Genomic DNA, 18,809 nt, shown 5'->3' with positions numbered 1-18,809 from the left:
ATGTTTAACCCCCTAAATCCCCTCTCTCTACAATAGTCTAACTTCTCAAACACTTTTCTATATTAAATTGTAAAAGGCTACAAACCTCAAACATGTTTCTTCGACCGTTATTTCTCTACTTCCTTATAAAATGTTGGCTACTTCCCATTTCAACACAGTCGACGCGTTCAACACGTATAGGTTTATATTATATGTTGATATTTATGTCATATAAAGTGTTCATACACTTCATGCAGGTGTTCAGCCCATAAATTCATATTGTATCTGGTAAAAGTGGATTTGTATTAATTTGATGTGATTGAGTGATGTTTTGCAGTGCTAACAGCAGAGGGCAGTGGGACAACAACCAGGTTCGGCAGAAGGACGCTGGATGGGTCATATCTGTGTTGTTATGGTAACATGATAGGATGGGGAACCAATGATAGACAATGATTCTGCAGAACCCCAAAACAGACTGATTATAATGTCTAGTATATGATGTTACATTGAACTAATCACATTTATTAAAGACCAACTCACAGAGACACATAAATACATTCCATAACTTTTCATTTTATTTATTGAAAATGTATTTGACAGGAATACTGCACATCAATCAACATTTCTGTAAATGTGACAGATTTAGCCAGCTAGCTAGTTTTCAACTGAAGTCCTTGGGCAGGTAGATAAACATTTTAATAAAAACTAAATAAATGTTTTTGCACTAACACAACTGATTCTACTAATCAAAGGCTTGATGATAATTAGTTAATTAGTTTAATCGAAGGTGTTTGTTCTCGGGTAAAAACTAAAACATGCAGCCCTTTGGGGTCCCAGAGGAGAGGTTTGGAATACACTGACCTAGAATAATGTGATACAAATTTACCCTGCCCCCACCACCCAACAGACTCTTACCCTGCCCCCACCACCCAACAGACTCTTACCCTGCCCCCACCACCCAACAGACTCTTACCCTGCCCCCACCACCCAACAGACTCTTACCCTGCCCCCACCTAAAAGACTCTTACTCTGCCCCCACCTAAAAGACTCTTACCCTGCCCCCACCACCTGCCCCCACCACCCAACAGACTCTTACCCTGCCCCCACCTAAAAGACTCTTACCCTGCCCCCACCACCTGCCCCCACCACCCAACAGACTCTTACCCTGCCCCCACCTAAAAGACTCTTACCCTGCCCCCACCACCTGCCCCCACCACCCAACAGACTCTAATCCAGCCCCCAACAGACTCTTACCCTGCCCACCACCACCCAACAGACTCTTATCCTGCTGCTGCTCCCCCAACAGACTCTTACCATGCCCCCACCACCCAACAGACTCTTATCCTGCCCTAACAGACTCTTACCCTGTCCCCACCACCTAACAGACTCTTACCCTGCCCCCACCACAAAACAGACTCTTATCCTACTTCTGCTACCCCAACTGACTCTTACCCTGCCCCCACCGCTACCCCAACAGACACTTACCCTGCCCCCACCACCACCCAGCAGACTATTACCCTGCCCTCCCCACCCAACAGACTCTTACCATGCCCCCCCACCACCTAACACTCTTATCCTGCCCCAACCACCCAACAGACTCTTACCCTGCCCCCCCACCACCCAACAGATTCTTACCGTGCTCCAAACAGCCAACACACTCCTACCCTGTTCCCCCACCCAACAGACTCTTACCCTGCCCCAACATCCCACGTACATTTACCCTGCCCCCCACCACCCAACAGACGCTTACCCTGCCCCCCACCACCCAACAGACTCTTACCCTGCCCCACCCCAACACACTCTTACCCTGCCCCCACCACCCAACAGACTCTTACCCTGCCCCCACCACCCAACAGACTCTTATCCTACCCCCCACCACCCAACAGACTCTTATCCTACCCCCACCACTCAACAGACTCTTACCCTGCCCCCACCACTCAACAGACTCTTACCCTGTCCCCACCACTCAACAGACTCTTACCCTGCCCCCACCACTCAATAGACTCTTACCCTGTCCCCACCACCCAACAGACTCTTACCCTGTCCCCACCACCCAACAGACTCTTACCCTGCCCTCCCCACCCAACAGACTCTTATCCTGCCCCCACCACCCAACAGACTCTTATCCTACTTCTGCTACCCCAACTGACTCTTACCCTGCCCCCACCGCTACCCCAACAGACACTTACCCTGCCCCCACCACCACCCAGCAGACTATTACCCTGCCCTCCCCACCCAACAGACTCTTACCATGCCCCCCCACCACCTAACACTCTTATCCTGCCCCAACCACCCAACAGACTCTTACCCTGCCCCCCCACCACCCAACAGATTCTTACCGTGCTCCAAACATCCAACACACTCCTACCCTGTTCCCCCACCCAACAGACTCTTACCCTGCCCCAACATCCCACGTACATTTACCCTGCCCCCCACCACCCAACAGACGCTTACCCTGCCCCCCACCACCCAACAGACTCTTACCCTGCCCCACCCCAACACACTCTTACCCTGCCCCCACCACCCAACAGACTCTTACCCTGCCCCCACCACCCAACAGACTCTTATCCTACCCCCACCACCCAACAGACTCTTATCCTACCCCCACCACTCAACAGACTCTTACCCTGCCCCCACCACTCAACAGACTCTTACCCTGTCCCCACCACTCAACAGACTCTTACCCTGCCCCCACCACTCAATAGACTCTTACCCTGTCCCCACCACCCAACAGACTCTTACCCTGTCCCCACCACCCAACAGACTCTTACCCTGCCCTCCCCACCCAACAGACTCTTATCCTGCCCCCACCACCCAACAGACTCTTACCCTGTCCCCCACCACCCAACAGACTCTTACCCTGTCCCCCACCACCCAACAGACTCTTACCCTGTCCCCCACCACCCAACAGACTCTTACCCTGTCCCCACCACCCAACAGATTCTTACCCTGCCCCCCCACCCAACAGACACTTACCCTGCCCCCACCACTCAACAGACTCTTACCCTGCCCCCACCACTCAACAGACTCTTACCTTGTCCCCACCACTCAACAGACTCTTACCCTGCCCCCACCACTCAACAGACTCTTACCTTGTCCCCACCACTCAACAGACTCTTACCCTGCCCCCACCACTCAATAGACTCTTACCCTGCCTCACCACCCAACAGATTCTTACCCTGCCCCAACCACCCAACACTCTTGCCCTGCCCCCCACCACCCAACAGATTCTTACCCTGCCCCCACCACCCAACATACTCTTACCCTGTCCCCACCACCACCAAACAAATTCTCACCCTGCCCCCCCACCACCCAACAGATTCTTACCCTGTCCCCACCACCACCAAACAGATTCTCACCCTGCCCCCCCACCACCCAACAGATTCTTACCCTGCCCCCCCACCCAACAGACACTTACCCTACCCCCACCACCCAACAGACTCTTGCCCTGTCCCCACCACTCAACAGACTCTTACCCTGCCCCCACCACTCAACAGACTCTTACCCTGCCCCCACCACTCAATAGACTCTTACCCTGTCCCCACCACCCAACAGACTCTTACCCTGCCCCCCCCACCCAACAGACTCTTACCCTGCCCTCCCCACCCAACAGACTCTTACCCTGCCCTCCCCACCCAACAGACTATTACCCTGCCCCCACCACCCAACAGACTCTTACCCTGCCCTCCCCACCCAACAGACTCTTACCCTGCCCTCCCCACCCAACAGACTCTTACCCTGCCCCCACCACCCAACAGACTCTTACCCTGCCCCCACCACCCAACACTCTTACCCTGCCCCCCCCCCCCACCACCCAACAGATTCTTACCCTGTCCCCACCACCCAACACTCTTACCCTGTCCCCCCCCACCACCCAACAGATTCTTACCCTGCCCCACCACCCAGATGTAATGTATCAGTACTACAGTTGTAAATGTGTCTATATTATTATCATCTTTATCGTCTCATTCACTTCTCTTTTTATTTTTTATTAATTTTGAGCTGCACTGTTGGAGCCCAGAACAAGAGAGAGATTTTCACTGTACCCTGGAATTACATCTGAGTCCCTGTCCATGTGACCAATTACATCTGAGTCCCTGCCCATGTGACCAATTACATCTGAGTCTCTGCCCATGTGACCAATTACATCTGAGTCCCTGTCCATGTGACCAATTACATCTGAGTCCCTGTCTATGTGACCAATTACATCTGAGTCCCTGTCCATGTGACCAATTACATCTGAGTCCCTGTCCATGTGACCAATTACATCTGAGTCCCTGTCCATGTGACCAATTACACTCATCTAATCTAATTAACAACGTTATTTAAAAGTGTTTTCTAAAATGTATTATTATTACAATAATACTGTTGATAGTTATTATTGTTATTATTATTAATAGTAGCATTATATATCTTTTGTTATTTGTATTACTGCTGTTACCATGACAACTATCTATCTAGTAATCATTACTTTTAATGCTGTTAACAAATATCAGTGTTATAATATTATTTCTGCTTTTGACGGTGATTTGATGGTCTCCAGAATGGAAAAGGTTGGGAACTGCTGAGCTAGACAGTCACATCTGTGTGGTAACATGATAGGATGGGTAACCAATGATATACAATGATTCTGCAGCCCCAAAACAGACTGATTAGAATGTATAGTATATGATGTTACATTGAACTGTCACGTCCTGACCCTTGTAAGGGGTCATTTTCTATAGTAGAGTGGTCAGGGCGTGACAGGGGGTGTTTTTCTTGCTTTCTGTTTCTATGTGGGTGTTCTAGATTTCTATTTCTATGTTGGGGTTATTTGGATGATCTCCAATTAGAGGCAGCCGGTTCTAGTTGTCTCTTATTGGAGGTCATATTTATGTAGGGGATTTTCCTTTTGTATTTTATGGGTTGTTAATTCTTGAGTAGTGTTTGCCTGCTCTGCGTTATGGCTTTTGTTGTTTTTGTTATTTAAAGTGGTCGGTGTATTACATTTAGTTTCACGATTAACAAACAGATGTTGAACTACGAACACGCTGCGTTATGGTCCGATCCTTCAGAAAGCCGTGACATGAACTAATCACAGTAATCACAGACCAACTCACACACACAGTATATACAAAGACACACAAAATACATTCCTTTTAATTGACATGTACTACATGTATTTGCAGAGATTCTGCACATCAGGAATATGATGCCATTTGCGTCATCTTTGGCTGATCAGTAAAGGTCGAGGGTCATGCTCAGGGGGTTACCATGGAGATAGAGGAATATGTAAAGGAGTGACAGGTTACACAGCTCCTTATATGTCCTTCAGACACTCTCAAGTCATTGGTAAAGGAGTGACAGGTTACACAGCTCCTTATGTCTTTCAATGGTCAATGTGTTCCAGACGTGAGGCTCTTACTGAGAAAACTGCTGATAGACTGAGCTGGTTGTGTTGATATTTAGCCAGTCCCATGAACCTCTAACAGGCCAACACTGTACAATATATTCATAAAATACATTTCTGTGGTTTTATATTGAATGCCAAATTCTCAGAGCCAGTTTCCCAGACACATTCACAGTGATTATGCAAATACAGCAAGTACACTCCAATAACATCACAATACATGTTTACAATACATGGTTACAGTACATGTTTACAATCTCCTCCAATAAGGTGTTATTTCAGATGGTAGTCCTAGACTCTCCTCATCTCCTCCAATAGGGTGTCATTTCAGATGGTAATCCTAGACTCTCCCCCCCATCTCCTCCAATAGGGTGTCATTTCAGATGGTAATCCTAGACTCTCCCCCCCATCTCCTCCAATAAGGTGTTATTTCAGATGGTAGTCCTAGACTCTCCTCATCTCCTCCAATAGGGTGTCATTTCAGATGGTAGTCCTAGACTCTCCTCATCTCCTCCAATAGGGTGTCATTTCAGATGGTAATCCTAGACTCTCCTCATCTTCTCCAATAGGGTGTCATTTCAGATGGTAATCCTAGACTCTCCTCATCTCCTCCAATAGGGTGTCATTTCAGATGGTAGTCCTAGACTCTCCTCATCTCCTCCAATAGGGTGTCATTTCAGATGGTAATCCTAGACTCCCCCCCCCCATCTCCTCCAATAGGGTGTTATTTCAGATGGTAGTCCTAGACTCTCCTCATCTCCTCCAATAAGGTGTTATTTCAGATGGTAGTCCTAGACTCTCCTCATCTCCTCCAATAGGGTGTCATTTCAGATGGTAATCCTAGACTCTCCTCATCTCCTCCAATAGGGTGTCATTTCAGATGGTAGTCCTAGACTCTCCTCATCTCCTCCAATAGGGTGTCATTTCAGATGGTAGTCCTAGACTCTCCTCATCTCCTCCAATAGGGTGTCATTTCAGATGGTAATCCTAGACTCTCCTCATCTCCTCCAATAAGGTGTTATTTCAGATGGTAATCCTAGACTCTCCTCATCTCCTCCAATAGGGTGTCATTTCAGATGGTAGTTCTAGACTCTCCTCATCTCCTCCAATAGGGTGTCATTTCAGATGGTAGTCCGTTTTCTAATACTCATTCTAACCACACTAACCGTACTATTTGTGATGTGATTTGAGTATATAGTATGCTTATTGGTCATAGTATGATATAGTTTAGTATGCCAACAGTTCCCGGATGTCGTGCTAAATATGTTGCCGAAGTCCAACGAGAGCGGATACAAATTCATTGCTTTAACTAATTATGACAAATGTTAAGAAAATGTTGAGCAATGTAATAAAGTAATGACTTTTCAAATAAGTTACCTTACACGTTATGCTGGCTGACGATTTGCTAGCTACGCTGTCCTTACGAACCACATCATACCATTACAGCTGTATGTACCGGTATGTTAGCTACCTACCTAACGTTACAGTAGTTGGCTACTTATACATCAAACGTGCCAGTATATTAACTATAGGTTAACTAACTACTCAACGTTTATTGACTTGATTATTCCCGTCATTCTTAGCTAAATGGTATAGTTGTTGTGCTTTAGTAAATTCTCTCTGGCTCTCTACTCCGATTTCAGAGCATCTCGCCTGAGAGACCAGAGCGCAGAATAATGAATTTACGAGCCGCTCAACACCGGTTCAATATGGCCGGTGTCAGTAAACGTCGGTAAAAAAAGCGTAATTAAATTGTTTCCAGCAGCACCAGAAAGCTCAAATCAACCCTACTCCTCGGCCTGAGCGTCCAGCACTCCAGATTTAATTTAATAACACACCCAAAGTCGAACAATGTTTAACTAGTAACTTGTTACACTAACTAGCTAGCAAGATGTTGCATAGCAACAGCATCAACTTCCGGTAGAGAAGGCAAAGAGCTGGTCGGTTACAGTAAACTAAAATGAACTAATAGTATGTAGTATATACTCACTAAGTATGTCGTATACAGTAAACTAAAATGAACTAATAGTATGTAGTATACAGTATACTAAAATGAACTAATAGTATGTAGTTTATACTCATTAAGTATGTAGTATACAGTATACTAAAATGAACTAATAGTATGTAGTATATACTCATTAAGTATGTCGTATACAGTAAACTAAAATGAACTAATAGTATGTAGTATATACTCATTAAGTATGTAGTATACAATATACTAAAATGAACTAATGGTATGTAGTATATACTCACTAAGTATGTCGTATACAGTATACTAAAATGAACTAATAGTATGTAGTATATACTCATTAAGTATGTAGTATACAATATACTAAAATGAACTAATAGTATGTAGTATATACTCACTAAGTATGTCGTATACAGTATACTAAAATGAACTAATAGTATGTAGTATATACTCATTAAGTATGTAGTATATACTCATTAAGTATGTAGTATACAGTATACTAAAATGAACTAATAGTATGTAGTATATACTCATTAAGTATGTAGTATACAGTATACTAAAATGAACTAATGGTATGTAGTATATACTCACTAAGTATGTAGTATACAGTATACTAAAATGAACTAATAGTATGTAGTATATACTCATTAAGTATGTCGTATACAGTATACTAAAATGAACTAATAGTATGTAGTATATACTCATTAAGTATGTAGTATACAATATACTAAAATGAACTAATAGTATGTAGTATATACTCATTAAGTATGTCGTATACAGTATACTAAAATGAACTAATAGTATGTAGTATATACTCATTAAGTATGTAGTATACAATATACTAAAATGAACTAATAGTATGTAGTATATACTCATTAAGTATGTCGTATACAGTATACTAAAATGAACTAATAGTATGTAGTATATACTCATTAAGTATGTAGTATACAATATACTAAAATGAACTAATAGTATGTAGTATATACTCATTAAGTATGTAGTATACAGTATACTAAAATGAACTAATAGTATGTAGTTTATACTCATTAAGTATGTAGTATACAGTATACTAAAATGAACTAATAGTATGTAGTATATACTCATTAAGTATGTAGTATACAATATACTAAAATGAACTAATAGTATGTAGTATATACTCATTAAGTATGTCGTATACAGTATACTAAAATGAACTAATAGTATGTAGTATATACTCATTAAGTATGTAGTATACAGTATACTAAAATGAACTAATAGTATGTAGTATATACTCATTAAGTATGTAGTATACAATATACTAAAATGAACTAATAGTATGTAGTTTATACTCATTAAGTATGTAGTATACAGTATACTAAAATGAACTAATAGTATGTAGTATATACTCATTAAGTATGTAGTATATAATATACTAAAATGAACTAATAGTATGTAGTATATACTCACTAAGTATATAGTATACAGTATACTAAAATGAACTAATAGTATGTAGTATATACTCATTAAGTATGTAGTATACAATATACTAAAATGAACTAATAGTATGTAGTATATACTCACTAAGTATGTCGTATACAGTAAACTAAAATGAACTAATAGTATGTAGTATATACTCATTAAGTATGTAGTATACAATATACTAAAATGAACTAATAGTATGTAGTATATACTCACTAAGTATGTCGTATACAGTATACTAAAATGAACTAATAGTATGTAGTATATACTCATTAAGTATGTAGTATACAATATACTAAAATGAACTAATAGTATGTAGTATATACTCACTAAGTATGTAGTATACAGTATACTAAAATTAACTAATAGTATGTAGTATATAAAATCAAATGTATTTATATAGCCCTTCTTACATCAGCTGATATCTCAAAGTGCTGTACAGAAACCCAGCCTAAAACCCCAAACAGCAAGCAATGCAGGTGTAGAAGCATGGTAACTAGGAAAAACTCCCTAGAAAGGCAAAAACCTATGAGGGGTGGCCAGTCCTCTTCTGGCTGTGCCGGGGTGGAGATTATGACAGAGCATGGCCAAGATGTTCAAATGTTCATAAATGACCAGCATGGTCAAATAATAATAATCATAGTAGTTGTCGAGGCTGCAACAAGTCAGAAACTCAAGAGTAAGTGTCATTTGGCTTTTTTCATTGCCGATCTTTGAGAGTATCTCTACCGCTCCTGCTGTCTCTAGAGAATTGAAAACAGCAGGTCTGGGACAGGTAGCACGTCCGGTGAACAGGTCAGGGTTCCAGCGGGTCTGGGACAGTAGGTCTGGGACAGGTGGCACGTCCGGTAAACAGGTCAGGGTTCCAGCAGGTCTGGGACAGCAGGTCTGGGACAGGTAGCACGTCCGATGAACAGGTCAGGGTTCCATAGCCGCAGGCAGAACAGTTGGACACTGGAGCAGCAGCACGGCCAGGTGGACTGGGGACAGCAAGGAGTCATCATGCCAGGTAGTCCTGAGGCATGGTCCTAGGGCTCAGGTCCTCCGAGAAAGAAAAAGAAAGAGAGAAACAGAGAATTAGAGAGAGTATATTTAAATTCACATAGGACACCGGATAAGAAAAGAGAAATACTCCAGATGTAACAGACTGACCCTAGCCCCCGACACATAAACTACTGCAGCATAAATACTGGAGGCTGAGACAGGAGGGGTCAGGAGACACTGTATATTAAGTATGTAGTATACAGTATACTAAAATGAACTAATAGTATGTAGTATATTCTAATTAAGTATGTAGTATACAGTATACTAAAATGAACTAATAGTATGTACTATATATTCATTAAATATGTAGTATACAGTATACTAAAATGAACTAATAGTATGTAGTATATACTCATTAAGTATGTAGTATACAGTATGTTAGTATGGGTATTCGAACACAGCTCTAGACTCCCCTCTCCCCCTCATCTCTGCACACTAGACTGTCACCTCTAAACCAGAGACAATGACACAAACTCTGACTGTAGTCTATGGTCACACCCTCAAATGGCACCCTTCTCCTTATATAATGTACTGCTTCCCCCACAGCTCTGGTCTAAAGTAGTGCACTTCATAGGGAACAGGGTGCCAGTTGGGATTAGAGCCTATTTGTATGGACCCGTATGCTACACCTGGACATGGGCCGGTTTCCTGTATCCATGGCGCTGGGTTGTAGTGTCAGCCTAGCGACCGTTGCTTAGCGACAGGCGGAGGACTGATCAGCGATGCATAAAGAATGGAACTGAACTGTTTTTTTTCTTCACCCTGTTGTTTTGTTTACTTGTTCTGGTTTTTGTTTGGCACCCTATTCCCTATGTAGTGCGCTACTTTAGACCAGGGCCCTATTCCCTATGTAGTGCACTACTTTAGACCAGGACCCGTAGGGCTCTGTATAGGGAATAGGATGCCATTTGGGACGGCCAAACCTACTCCTGGAGAGATACTACTGGCCGTGCCGGCTTTTGCTCCGACCCTGCTCTAACACCTGATTCTACTAATCACTCTAATCAGAACCTTGACTGGCAGTATGAGGTGTGTTAGAGCAGGGCTGAAGTAAAGGCCTGCAGACCCAGTAGCTCTCTGGGAGGAGGGTTGATATCACCAAGACCACTTTAGGTTCATACGGCATCAACTAGCTTTCTGATTGGTTTACTGGCCATCAACTAGCTTTCTGATTGGTTTACCGGCCATCAACTAGCTTTCTGATTGGTTTACCGGCCATCAACTAGCTTTCTGATTGGTTACCTCACATATAAAGCAAGTTTAATGCCATAAGCAGATTTCCTGTGTGTGTAGTTATGTTTTCAACTGTAATCTCAGTCCATGATTGGATCTTCGTCACCCCTTTTATATTCTTTGTCTAGTATTTCTAAACAGGTGTGTTATGATCCTAGCAGATGTGTGGATGAATGATCACGTAACAGGTGTGTATGTAACAGGTGTGTATGTAACAGGTGTGTATGTAACAGGTGTGTATGTAACAGGTGTGTGTGTAACAGGTGTGTATGTAACAGGTGTGAATATAACAGGTGTGAATGAATGACCATGTAACAGGTGTATATGTAACAGGTGTGTATGTAACAGGTGTGTATGTAACAGGTGCGTGTACAGTAAACTACCCAGAAACAGAATACTTTCTCTTTATCATGTTAAAACTCAAACAAGAGCACTATAAAACCATTTTAGGAACCAAAAGCTATATCTAATTGCTTCGAAGAATGTATTGAATTGTATTTGGAATGCTAAGCCAGACAAAATTAAACATGCCTATTTATATAATGAATATGAGTTTGGGGGGCTAAAATTATTAATTATTAAAGCTTTAAACCTCTCACTAAAAGCTTCACTCATACATAAATTATACTTAATTAAACCCAAAATGGTTTTCCAGTAGATTATTAAGAAAAGCTCATCCTTTGTTCAAAAATTGCTTTTTCTCCTTCATACAGATTACAACGTCTCATTTCTGACTAATTGAAAATGACATTTTGTTTAAAGTATCGCCCTTTCTAAAACAAGCCATACAAAGCTGGTTACAATTTCAGTTTTATACTCCGTAGAAGATAGAAAAAAATATTACAACAAATGTTATGGTTATACTCAAATATATTGATTAATAAAAATACCTTCTTTATGGAAAAATGTTTAAAAAATTGTATTTTATTTATTATGATATTATGAATAGAAATGGAGATGTCACATATGCAGTTATCGAAAATATATGGGAATATCTGCTCAATCCACATTTACAACCAACTGAATGCAGCACTACCACAAAAATGGAGGCGGCAAGTGGAAAAGGGAGAAGGTAGGGAACTTGTTTGCCTGACATATATAAAAGATACAAATTGGCTGAAAGGAACTGGCATAAATGGAAAAATATACCAGTTTCATCTGAGGACAAAAATGTTGACAGCTGCGCCATACAGGTTGCAAAATAACTGGGAGGAGATTTTCGATGTACCAATTCCATGGCATATGGTTGATGAACTGGTACAAAAAAACTACACTTGACTCAACAGTTTTTCAATTTAAATGATTATATACATTTCTTGCCACCAACAGAATGCTATGTATGTATGTATGTATGTATGTATATATATATATATATATATATGTATGTGTGTGTGTATGGCAACAATACAACAATCTCAGCTCTGTAGATTTTGTTGTGAAGAGACAGAATCAATAGATGATTCATTCTGGTATTGCCCCGATTTAGCTAGTTTCTGGTCATAGGTTCAGGAACGGTTAAAAAAAATCACATGTGCTTAAAGTCAACCTTACAAATAGCAGTGTGGGGCGATTTGGAAAGACACAGTCAGTCAATAACATAATAATACTCGCAGGAAAGGTTTTCATCTTTAGCTCACAATCTGTGGATACCATACAATTAGAAAGGTTCAAACATTTTGTAAAACATCACATCCCAATTAAAAAATATATGGCACATGGAAATGTGTGTGTATATATATGTATGTGTAGCAAAAACGCTGAAATAAAACTATGATATTTGTCCTCTGAAGAGGGTGGTGGAGGATTGTTGTTGCTTTTTTGACCAAGATTTACATCCCAGTTTGATCAGGAGTGTATTAATTAGTCACCCACCGTAGCACAACGTTTTGCAACAAAAAAAGTAGTTTCTTTGGGACAAATTCAGGTAGTGTTGATTTAGGATCAGGTCTGTTTCCTAGTGAATACACCCCATGCTGTTGAGTAGGAGGGTTGATCTAGGATCAGGTCTGTTTCCTAGTGAATACACCCCATGGTGTTGAATAGGAGGGTTGATCTAGGATCAGGTCTGTTTCCTAGTGAATACACCCCATGGTGTTGAATAGGAGGGTTGATCTAGGATCAGGTCTGTTTCCTAGTGAATACACCCCATGGTGTTGAATAGGAGGGTTGATCTAGGATCAGGTCTGTTTCCTAGTGAATACACACCATGGTGTTGAATAGGAGGGTTGATCTAGGATCAGGTCTGTTTCCTAGTGAATACACCCCATGGTGTTGAATAGGAGGGTTGATCTAGGATCAGGTCTGTTTCCTAGTGAATACACCCCATGGTGTTGAATATGAGGGTTGATCTAGGATCAGGTCTCCCCGGTACAAATGATTCAGATTATTATATGCAATGTTTTTACACAACACTGTGTCTCCATAACATTTGTACAGTTATTTTTGTATTTTGTACCCCAACACTGTTACTATCCATTCTACCATTAGGTTGGTACCCCAACACTGTTACTATCCATTCTACCATTAGGTTGGTACTCCAACACTGTTGATCTGAAGCAGTGAACAAAGACAGGGGTCCAGCTCCACAAGAAGGTTGATCATCCTGGAACATGACTCAGTTCCTTTTCTCAACACCATGTCGATGATGTCACGTGCCTTCTCTGCCCTCTCAGCTATCACCTTCACTGACTCCATTTCCTCCTGGTTGATGACTGTGTGTTGCAGGAGTCTGTCCAGCAGAACATCCAGGACAGGTCTTGACACTTGTTTCACAAACTCTGTCCGTATAGAACGCAGCTGCTGCTCTGCGGAACCAGTCAGACTGCTCTCAGCCGGACCTCCTGCCCCCAACACAGCACCTGAGAGAGTCAGGTTACAAAATAACTACATTTGTACATTTACATTTCAGTCATTTAGAAGCAGACTTCTTTCAAAGTGACCGACAAAAGTCTAAATTGCATTATTGAATCTTTGCATTGAGAACCTATTCTCGAACAATAACGACCTGCATCAATGAACACATCACACCACTAAGGTTTCATTCATATTCAGTTTCGCAGACGTAGAAAAAGAGGCTGGGGCATTCAGAACCAGGCTAATTTACATCAAGTCATGGAGGAGATGTCATTGGGGCATTCAGAACCAAGCTAATCTACATCAAGTCCTGGTGGAGATGTCATTGGGTCATTCAGAACCAGGCTAATCTACATCAGGTCCTGGAGGAGATGTCATTGGGGCATTCAGAACCAAGCTAATCTACATCAAGTCCTGGAGGAGATGTCATTGTTCTTGAAAACAGTCTTTTATAATCAGGACTAGTCCAGGTCCAACAGTAAACCATGTTGACTGGCCCTCAAGTCATTGGTTTGTTTCTCTCATGTTTACTTACTAGTTGAATGGGTTTCAGTGATGAATTCATCTGAAAGAAACAAAAATAGGTTATATCACTCTAAATAGCATCAGTCAGAAAATAAGTTATTATTGACATATTCTCCTACCTGTTCGTAGCATATCTCTCCATGCTATCCTCTTGTCATCCCCGATTAACTCCATCTCAATGTCAACCCCTGTGTTTCCCATTATCATCTTACAACAGCTTGGTGTGGTGTCTGCAGGTAACAGCTGAATCTTCTGTAGAAGGCCATATGGTGCAACGATTGCGACAACAGACAGAGAGAGAGAGAGAGAGAGAGAGAGAGAGAAAGGGTGAAATATAATTATATTCCAGTTATTCATATTGTCATGACTCTCCTGGCTGAGGATCCAAGGCCTCAGATCAGCTTGGCAAATGGCTGACAGATAGCCAGACCTCTTTCCCAGAGGAAGGCTGGTTATGACACCTTAACACCCGGTCATAAATTAGGCAGGAGGGAAATCTCCCTCTTGCTCTTCAGTACCAACCAAAGAGCCTTTGTCTTCCAGGAAACTTTTTCCGCCAAAACTATAAAAATGTCAAAAAAGTTAATATTGGAACAATATTTAAACTATAGAAATATGGTGGGGATCTAAAGAATAATCATGTCATATTGTTTTATTATTTTGTGATGTCAATAAAAACTGTATAATGAAAGTACTGTAACTTGAAGAGCTTTCACACTGTGCATGTCAGGTTTACATCCTTTACATTGTGTAGGAAATATGAAGAACGATGAAACTATTTTTGTTAAGATAGGAATGTGATTTTAGTTTTCTAAGGAGATCATAGTTTTTCATGTCCGTTGCACATAAAACTAAGCGACGCACCCAAATGAGGTCAGAAGACTGTGTCATTGTGATGGAACCGCCCCTTTGGCCAGAGTGCTTAAAAGGAATCACTAATAATTAACATATGGGACCAGCAGATGGACAGCTGAATGTTACGAAAATGGTTGGAAACACTGAAAAACCAACACGAGGTGAGAAGATAACCTCCACTATGAGTCCAGAAACATTCAGTCTGCAGCTGTAACATGTAAAAGTAGTCCTAGAACTTTGACTAAAAGACACGAGGTGGGAAGGAAGAAATCCCATCTCAGACAATCACTGATGCATCTCAGTCTGCTCTATTTGAACACCTCCACTACCAGAGAAGCTCTACAACTAAGAAGGACATTGTGACCTCTGGTGGACAAGCTGAGCATTACGTCGAAGCGTGAACTACAACTACCCTGTCCCCATAGAAGAGTTGATTGGTTAAAACAGAGAGACAACAAACAAAGACATCTACGCCTAAATACGTATAAACATTGCATTACATTACATTGCTTGGAGTGCTAAGTACTCTGATTACTGACTACTAGTTTCCAAATGTATCCAAGTGTTGACTCTCTGTATCTCTCCCTCTATTTTTCTCCATCCCCTTTCCATTGTGCAACAAGCCGTCATATCGTTTCAGTCCACTAGGGACTTTTCATCTCATGTAAGTGTGTATGTGTATTCTGTGTGTTATTATTTAGTTAGTTAGTAAATAAATAATTAAATAAATAAATAAATTAGGTGAAGTACTGAATGATCAGAAAAGGCTTGGGTTCTTGCAGATTCAAGAGGTCTGCGACGTTCAGAATGAGACTGATATGAGGTAATGATTGATAAGTGACTAATCGAGAGATGTGTGTGTGTGTGTGTGTGTGTGTGTGTGTGTGTGTGTGTGTGTATATATATATATATATATATATATATATCTCTTCTTGAGTTTAATTCAGGAGATTGTAACTAGGGTTAGGGGTCAGGGGTTAGGGTTAGGGTTAGGGGTCAGGGGTTAGGGGTCAGGGGTCAGGGTTAGGGGTCAGGGGTTAGGGTTAGGGGTTAGGGGTCAGGGTAGGGGTAGGGTTAGGGTTAGGGTTAGGGGGTAGGGTTAGGGGTTAGGGGTTAGGGGTTGGGGCTAGGGTTGGGGTTGGGGTTAGGGCTGGGGCTAGGGTTAGGGCTAGGGTTAGGGCTAGGGTTAGGGCTGGGGTTAGGGCTGGGGTTAGGGCTGGGGCTGGGGTTGGGGCTGGGGTTGGGGCTGGGGTTGGGGCTGGGGTTGGGGCTAGGGTTAGGGTTAGGGCTAGGTTAGGGCTAGGTTAGGGCTAGGGGTCGGGGTCAGGGTCAGGGTCGGGGTCGGGGTTGGGTTAGGGGTTAGGGGTTAGGGAATGATAGATGGTAACTCGTGAAACAACTTCTTCCGTGGTGCCCCAAGTTCCTAATGAGTTAATTGATTATTTAATCAAGTTAATTGGTTAATTAATTAAACATCTTTTTTTTTTAAATCGGGTAACAATTAATTGATTCAATAAATAACAGTCATCACATTAATGATAGTCATGACATATACAATATGACAGATTCATGTCCTCAGCCTGCAAAAACTGTACCTCTGGATTGATGGAAGTGGAGAGGGGATTCTTCAGTGCAAACCAATTGTTCAGCTTTAAGGACCCATTTGGACTTGACAGGAGAAATTCTGAATATCCTTGGGACAGCTGACCTTTCTCCCGTTCCTGAACAGCCTACAAAATGAGCAATGTAGTAGTCAGTCAGAACAATGTAGTCCCATAATTCACACAACTTGCAGCTGACTGAGATACAAATGTTGGTCATAGTTTATATTGTATTACACTGTATTAATGAATGTTACATCAGAAATAGATTTCTCACAGAGCTGCATGTTGTCTTGGTAATCTAGAGATTTTCAACAAACTATCAGCTTTCCTTCAGTAAGTTTCAACATACTGTTGTCACTTCAGTGAAAGTGCCTCACCTCTTTCTGACTGGAGTTTCTGAGGAGCAGGTACAGCCTTGAAATGACTGTTGACCTTTTTACTGCCAAATAGAGGATCACGTCACAGTGGACATCTACGTTCCAACAGGCGATATATTTCAGTACAACAGAGGCCGATGAGAACTTCGGATGGAGAATCTTAGCATGGAATCTGGTGACCTCATGCACTTCCTCTAAAGACACTCCATGTTCCTCTACATGAAGAATCTTCATCTCATTCCTCAGGGAAGGGTTGGTCCCTGAACAACACAATAAAAAGGAGACAGAAAGACAAATATTGTATTATTCATCCAACTAAGACACAAAGAATATGCAGAACCAGATCACAGTAAACTCAAACTCCCAGAATAGTTCATTCATTCATTCAGGAAGTGAAACTCAGTTACATGGAAATGTCTTTCTGAATATTATTTCTATATGGTTTTACCTAAACAGACACAGTGTGGCAGATGAACTTCCTCCAGTTCACCTAACTCCATAGTGATGTCCAGCAATGGACCACCTTGTGTGTACTGCATGTCTTTCAGAAGTTGACTGTAGGGTTCCCAGTTCCTGAAGTGATACTTCAGAATGACATCTCTCTCACACAGCCAGCGGAGCCCAGACACTGTGCACTCATAACTCCCTTTGGGTGTCCTGTGCCTGAGGGCAACAACAAGATATGGTAGAGAGGGTCAATAGTCAAATGGAGAGGTTGGATTAGAAGACTATTCCCAAAGGTAATGGGGAAATACACTAGCAAGTGGAATGAAATGTTAAAAGTAGTTATTTTACCTGAACATTGTCACTCCCTGGACAGTGGAAGTCAAGGGTTCAATCTGAATCCAGTGTGTGGAGTCCTGAACAAGGACAAGCATGTCAGTAATACATATGGGGCCTGTTTCCTGGACACAGATTGAGTCTAGTGCTGGACTAAAAAGCATGCTCAATGGAAGTTTCAATAGAAAGTTCTTTAAGGTCCAGGACTAGACTTAATCTGTGTCTGGGAAACTGGCCCATTAACCAAAGTAACTAATCTAATGTATTTACTCAATGTTACATGGAATGCTGGTGATTTATCAATTCAACTGTCTAATGACAAAATATGACAACAGCTAAAATCCTGCATGACTACAAGCAGAACACAGGACTGTCTATATCCCAGTATGAATGGTTGGTCAGTACACACCTGGCTTTGAGACTGTGTTTATATTACTAAAGCAGAACACAGGACTGTCTATATCCCAGTATGAATGGTTGGTCAGTACACACCTGGCTTTGAGACTGTGTTTATATTACTAAAGCAGAACACAGAACTGTCTATATCCCAGTATGAATGGTTGGTCTGTACACACCTGGCTTTGAGACTGTGTTTATATTACTAAAGCAGAACACAGGACTGTCTATATCCCAGTATGAATGGTTGGTCAGTACACACCTGGCTTTGAGACTGTGTTTATATTACTAAAGCAGAACACAGGACTGTCTATATCCCAGTATGATTGGTTGGTCAGTACACACCT

The 18,809-nt window shown here is 41.8% G+C and overlaps 1 protein-coding gene across 3 annotated transcripts; it reads right to left on the bottom strand.

Annotated features, from left to right (window-relative positions):
• Positions 1–13,555: 13,555 nt before the first annotated feature.
• Positions 13,556–18,346, bottom strand: LOC115189421 (NACHT, LRR and PYD domains-containing protein 1b allele 2-like). Of its 3 annotated transcripts, none has more exons than XM_029748042.1 (7): positions 18,082–18,346; positions 17,735–17,949; positions 17,287–17,546; positions 16,901–17,035; positions 14,570–14,702; positions 14,461–14,490; positions 13,556–13,930 (listed from the first exon to the last, which is right to left on the bottom strand). In XM_029748042.1, exons 1-7 carry the CDS (start codon positions 18,228–18,230, stop codon positions 13,596–13,598), a joined length of 1,257 nt encoding a protein of 418 aa, XP_029603902.1. In that variant the 5' UTR covers positions 18,231–18,346; the 3' UTR covers positions 13,556–13,595. The 3 variants fall into 3 exon arrangements, with proteins under 3 accessions (XP_029603902.1, XP_029603903.1, XP_029603904.1); XM_029748043.1 differs by having other exon boundaries at positions 13,556–13,912; XM_029748044.1 differs by lacking the exon at positions 14,461–14,490.
• Between the last annotated feature and the right edge of the window lie 463 nt (positions 18,347–18,809).

Source organism: Salmo trutta, unplaced genomic scaffold, assembly GCF_901001165.1.
Source record: "Salmo trutta unplaced genomic scaffold, fSalTru1.1, whole genome shotgun sequence".
Lineage (NCBI taxonomy): Eukaryota > Metazoa > Chordata > Actinopteri > Salmoniformes > Salmonidae > Salmo > Salmo trutta.
This window is presented reverse-complemented; position numbering and strand designations above follow the sequence as displayed.

What these genes read in the sequence shown, in the direction of transcription:
- LOC115189421 (XM_029748042.1), bottom strand. Translation starts at nt 18,230, where the DNA reads ATGCTTTTTAGTCCAGCACTAGACTCAATCTGTGTCCAGGAAACAGGC. An exon ending in CCACTTCCATCAATCCAGAG is followed by an intron (nt 14,703 to 16,900) that starts GTACAGTTTTTG and finishes GGCCTTCTACAG; the next exon opens with AAGATTCAGCTGTTACCTGC. An exon ending in GAGAGATATGCTACGAACAG is followed by an intron (nt 14,491 to 14,569) that starts GTAGGAGAATAT and finishes TGTTTCTTTCAG; the next exon opens with ATGAATTCATCACTGAAACC.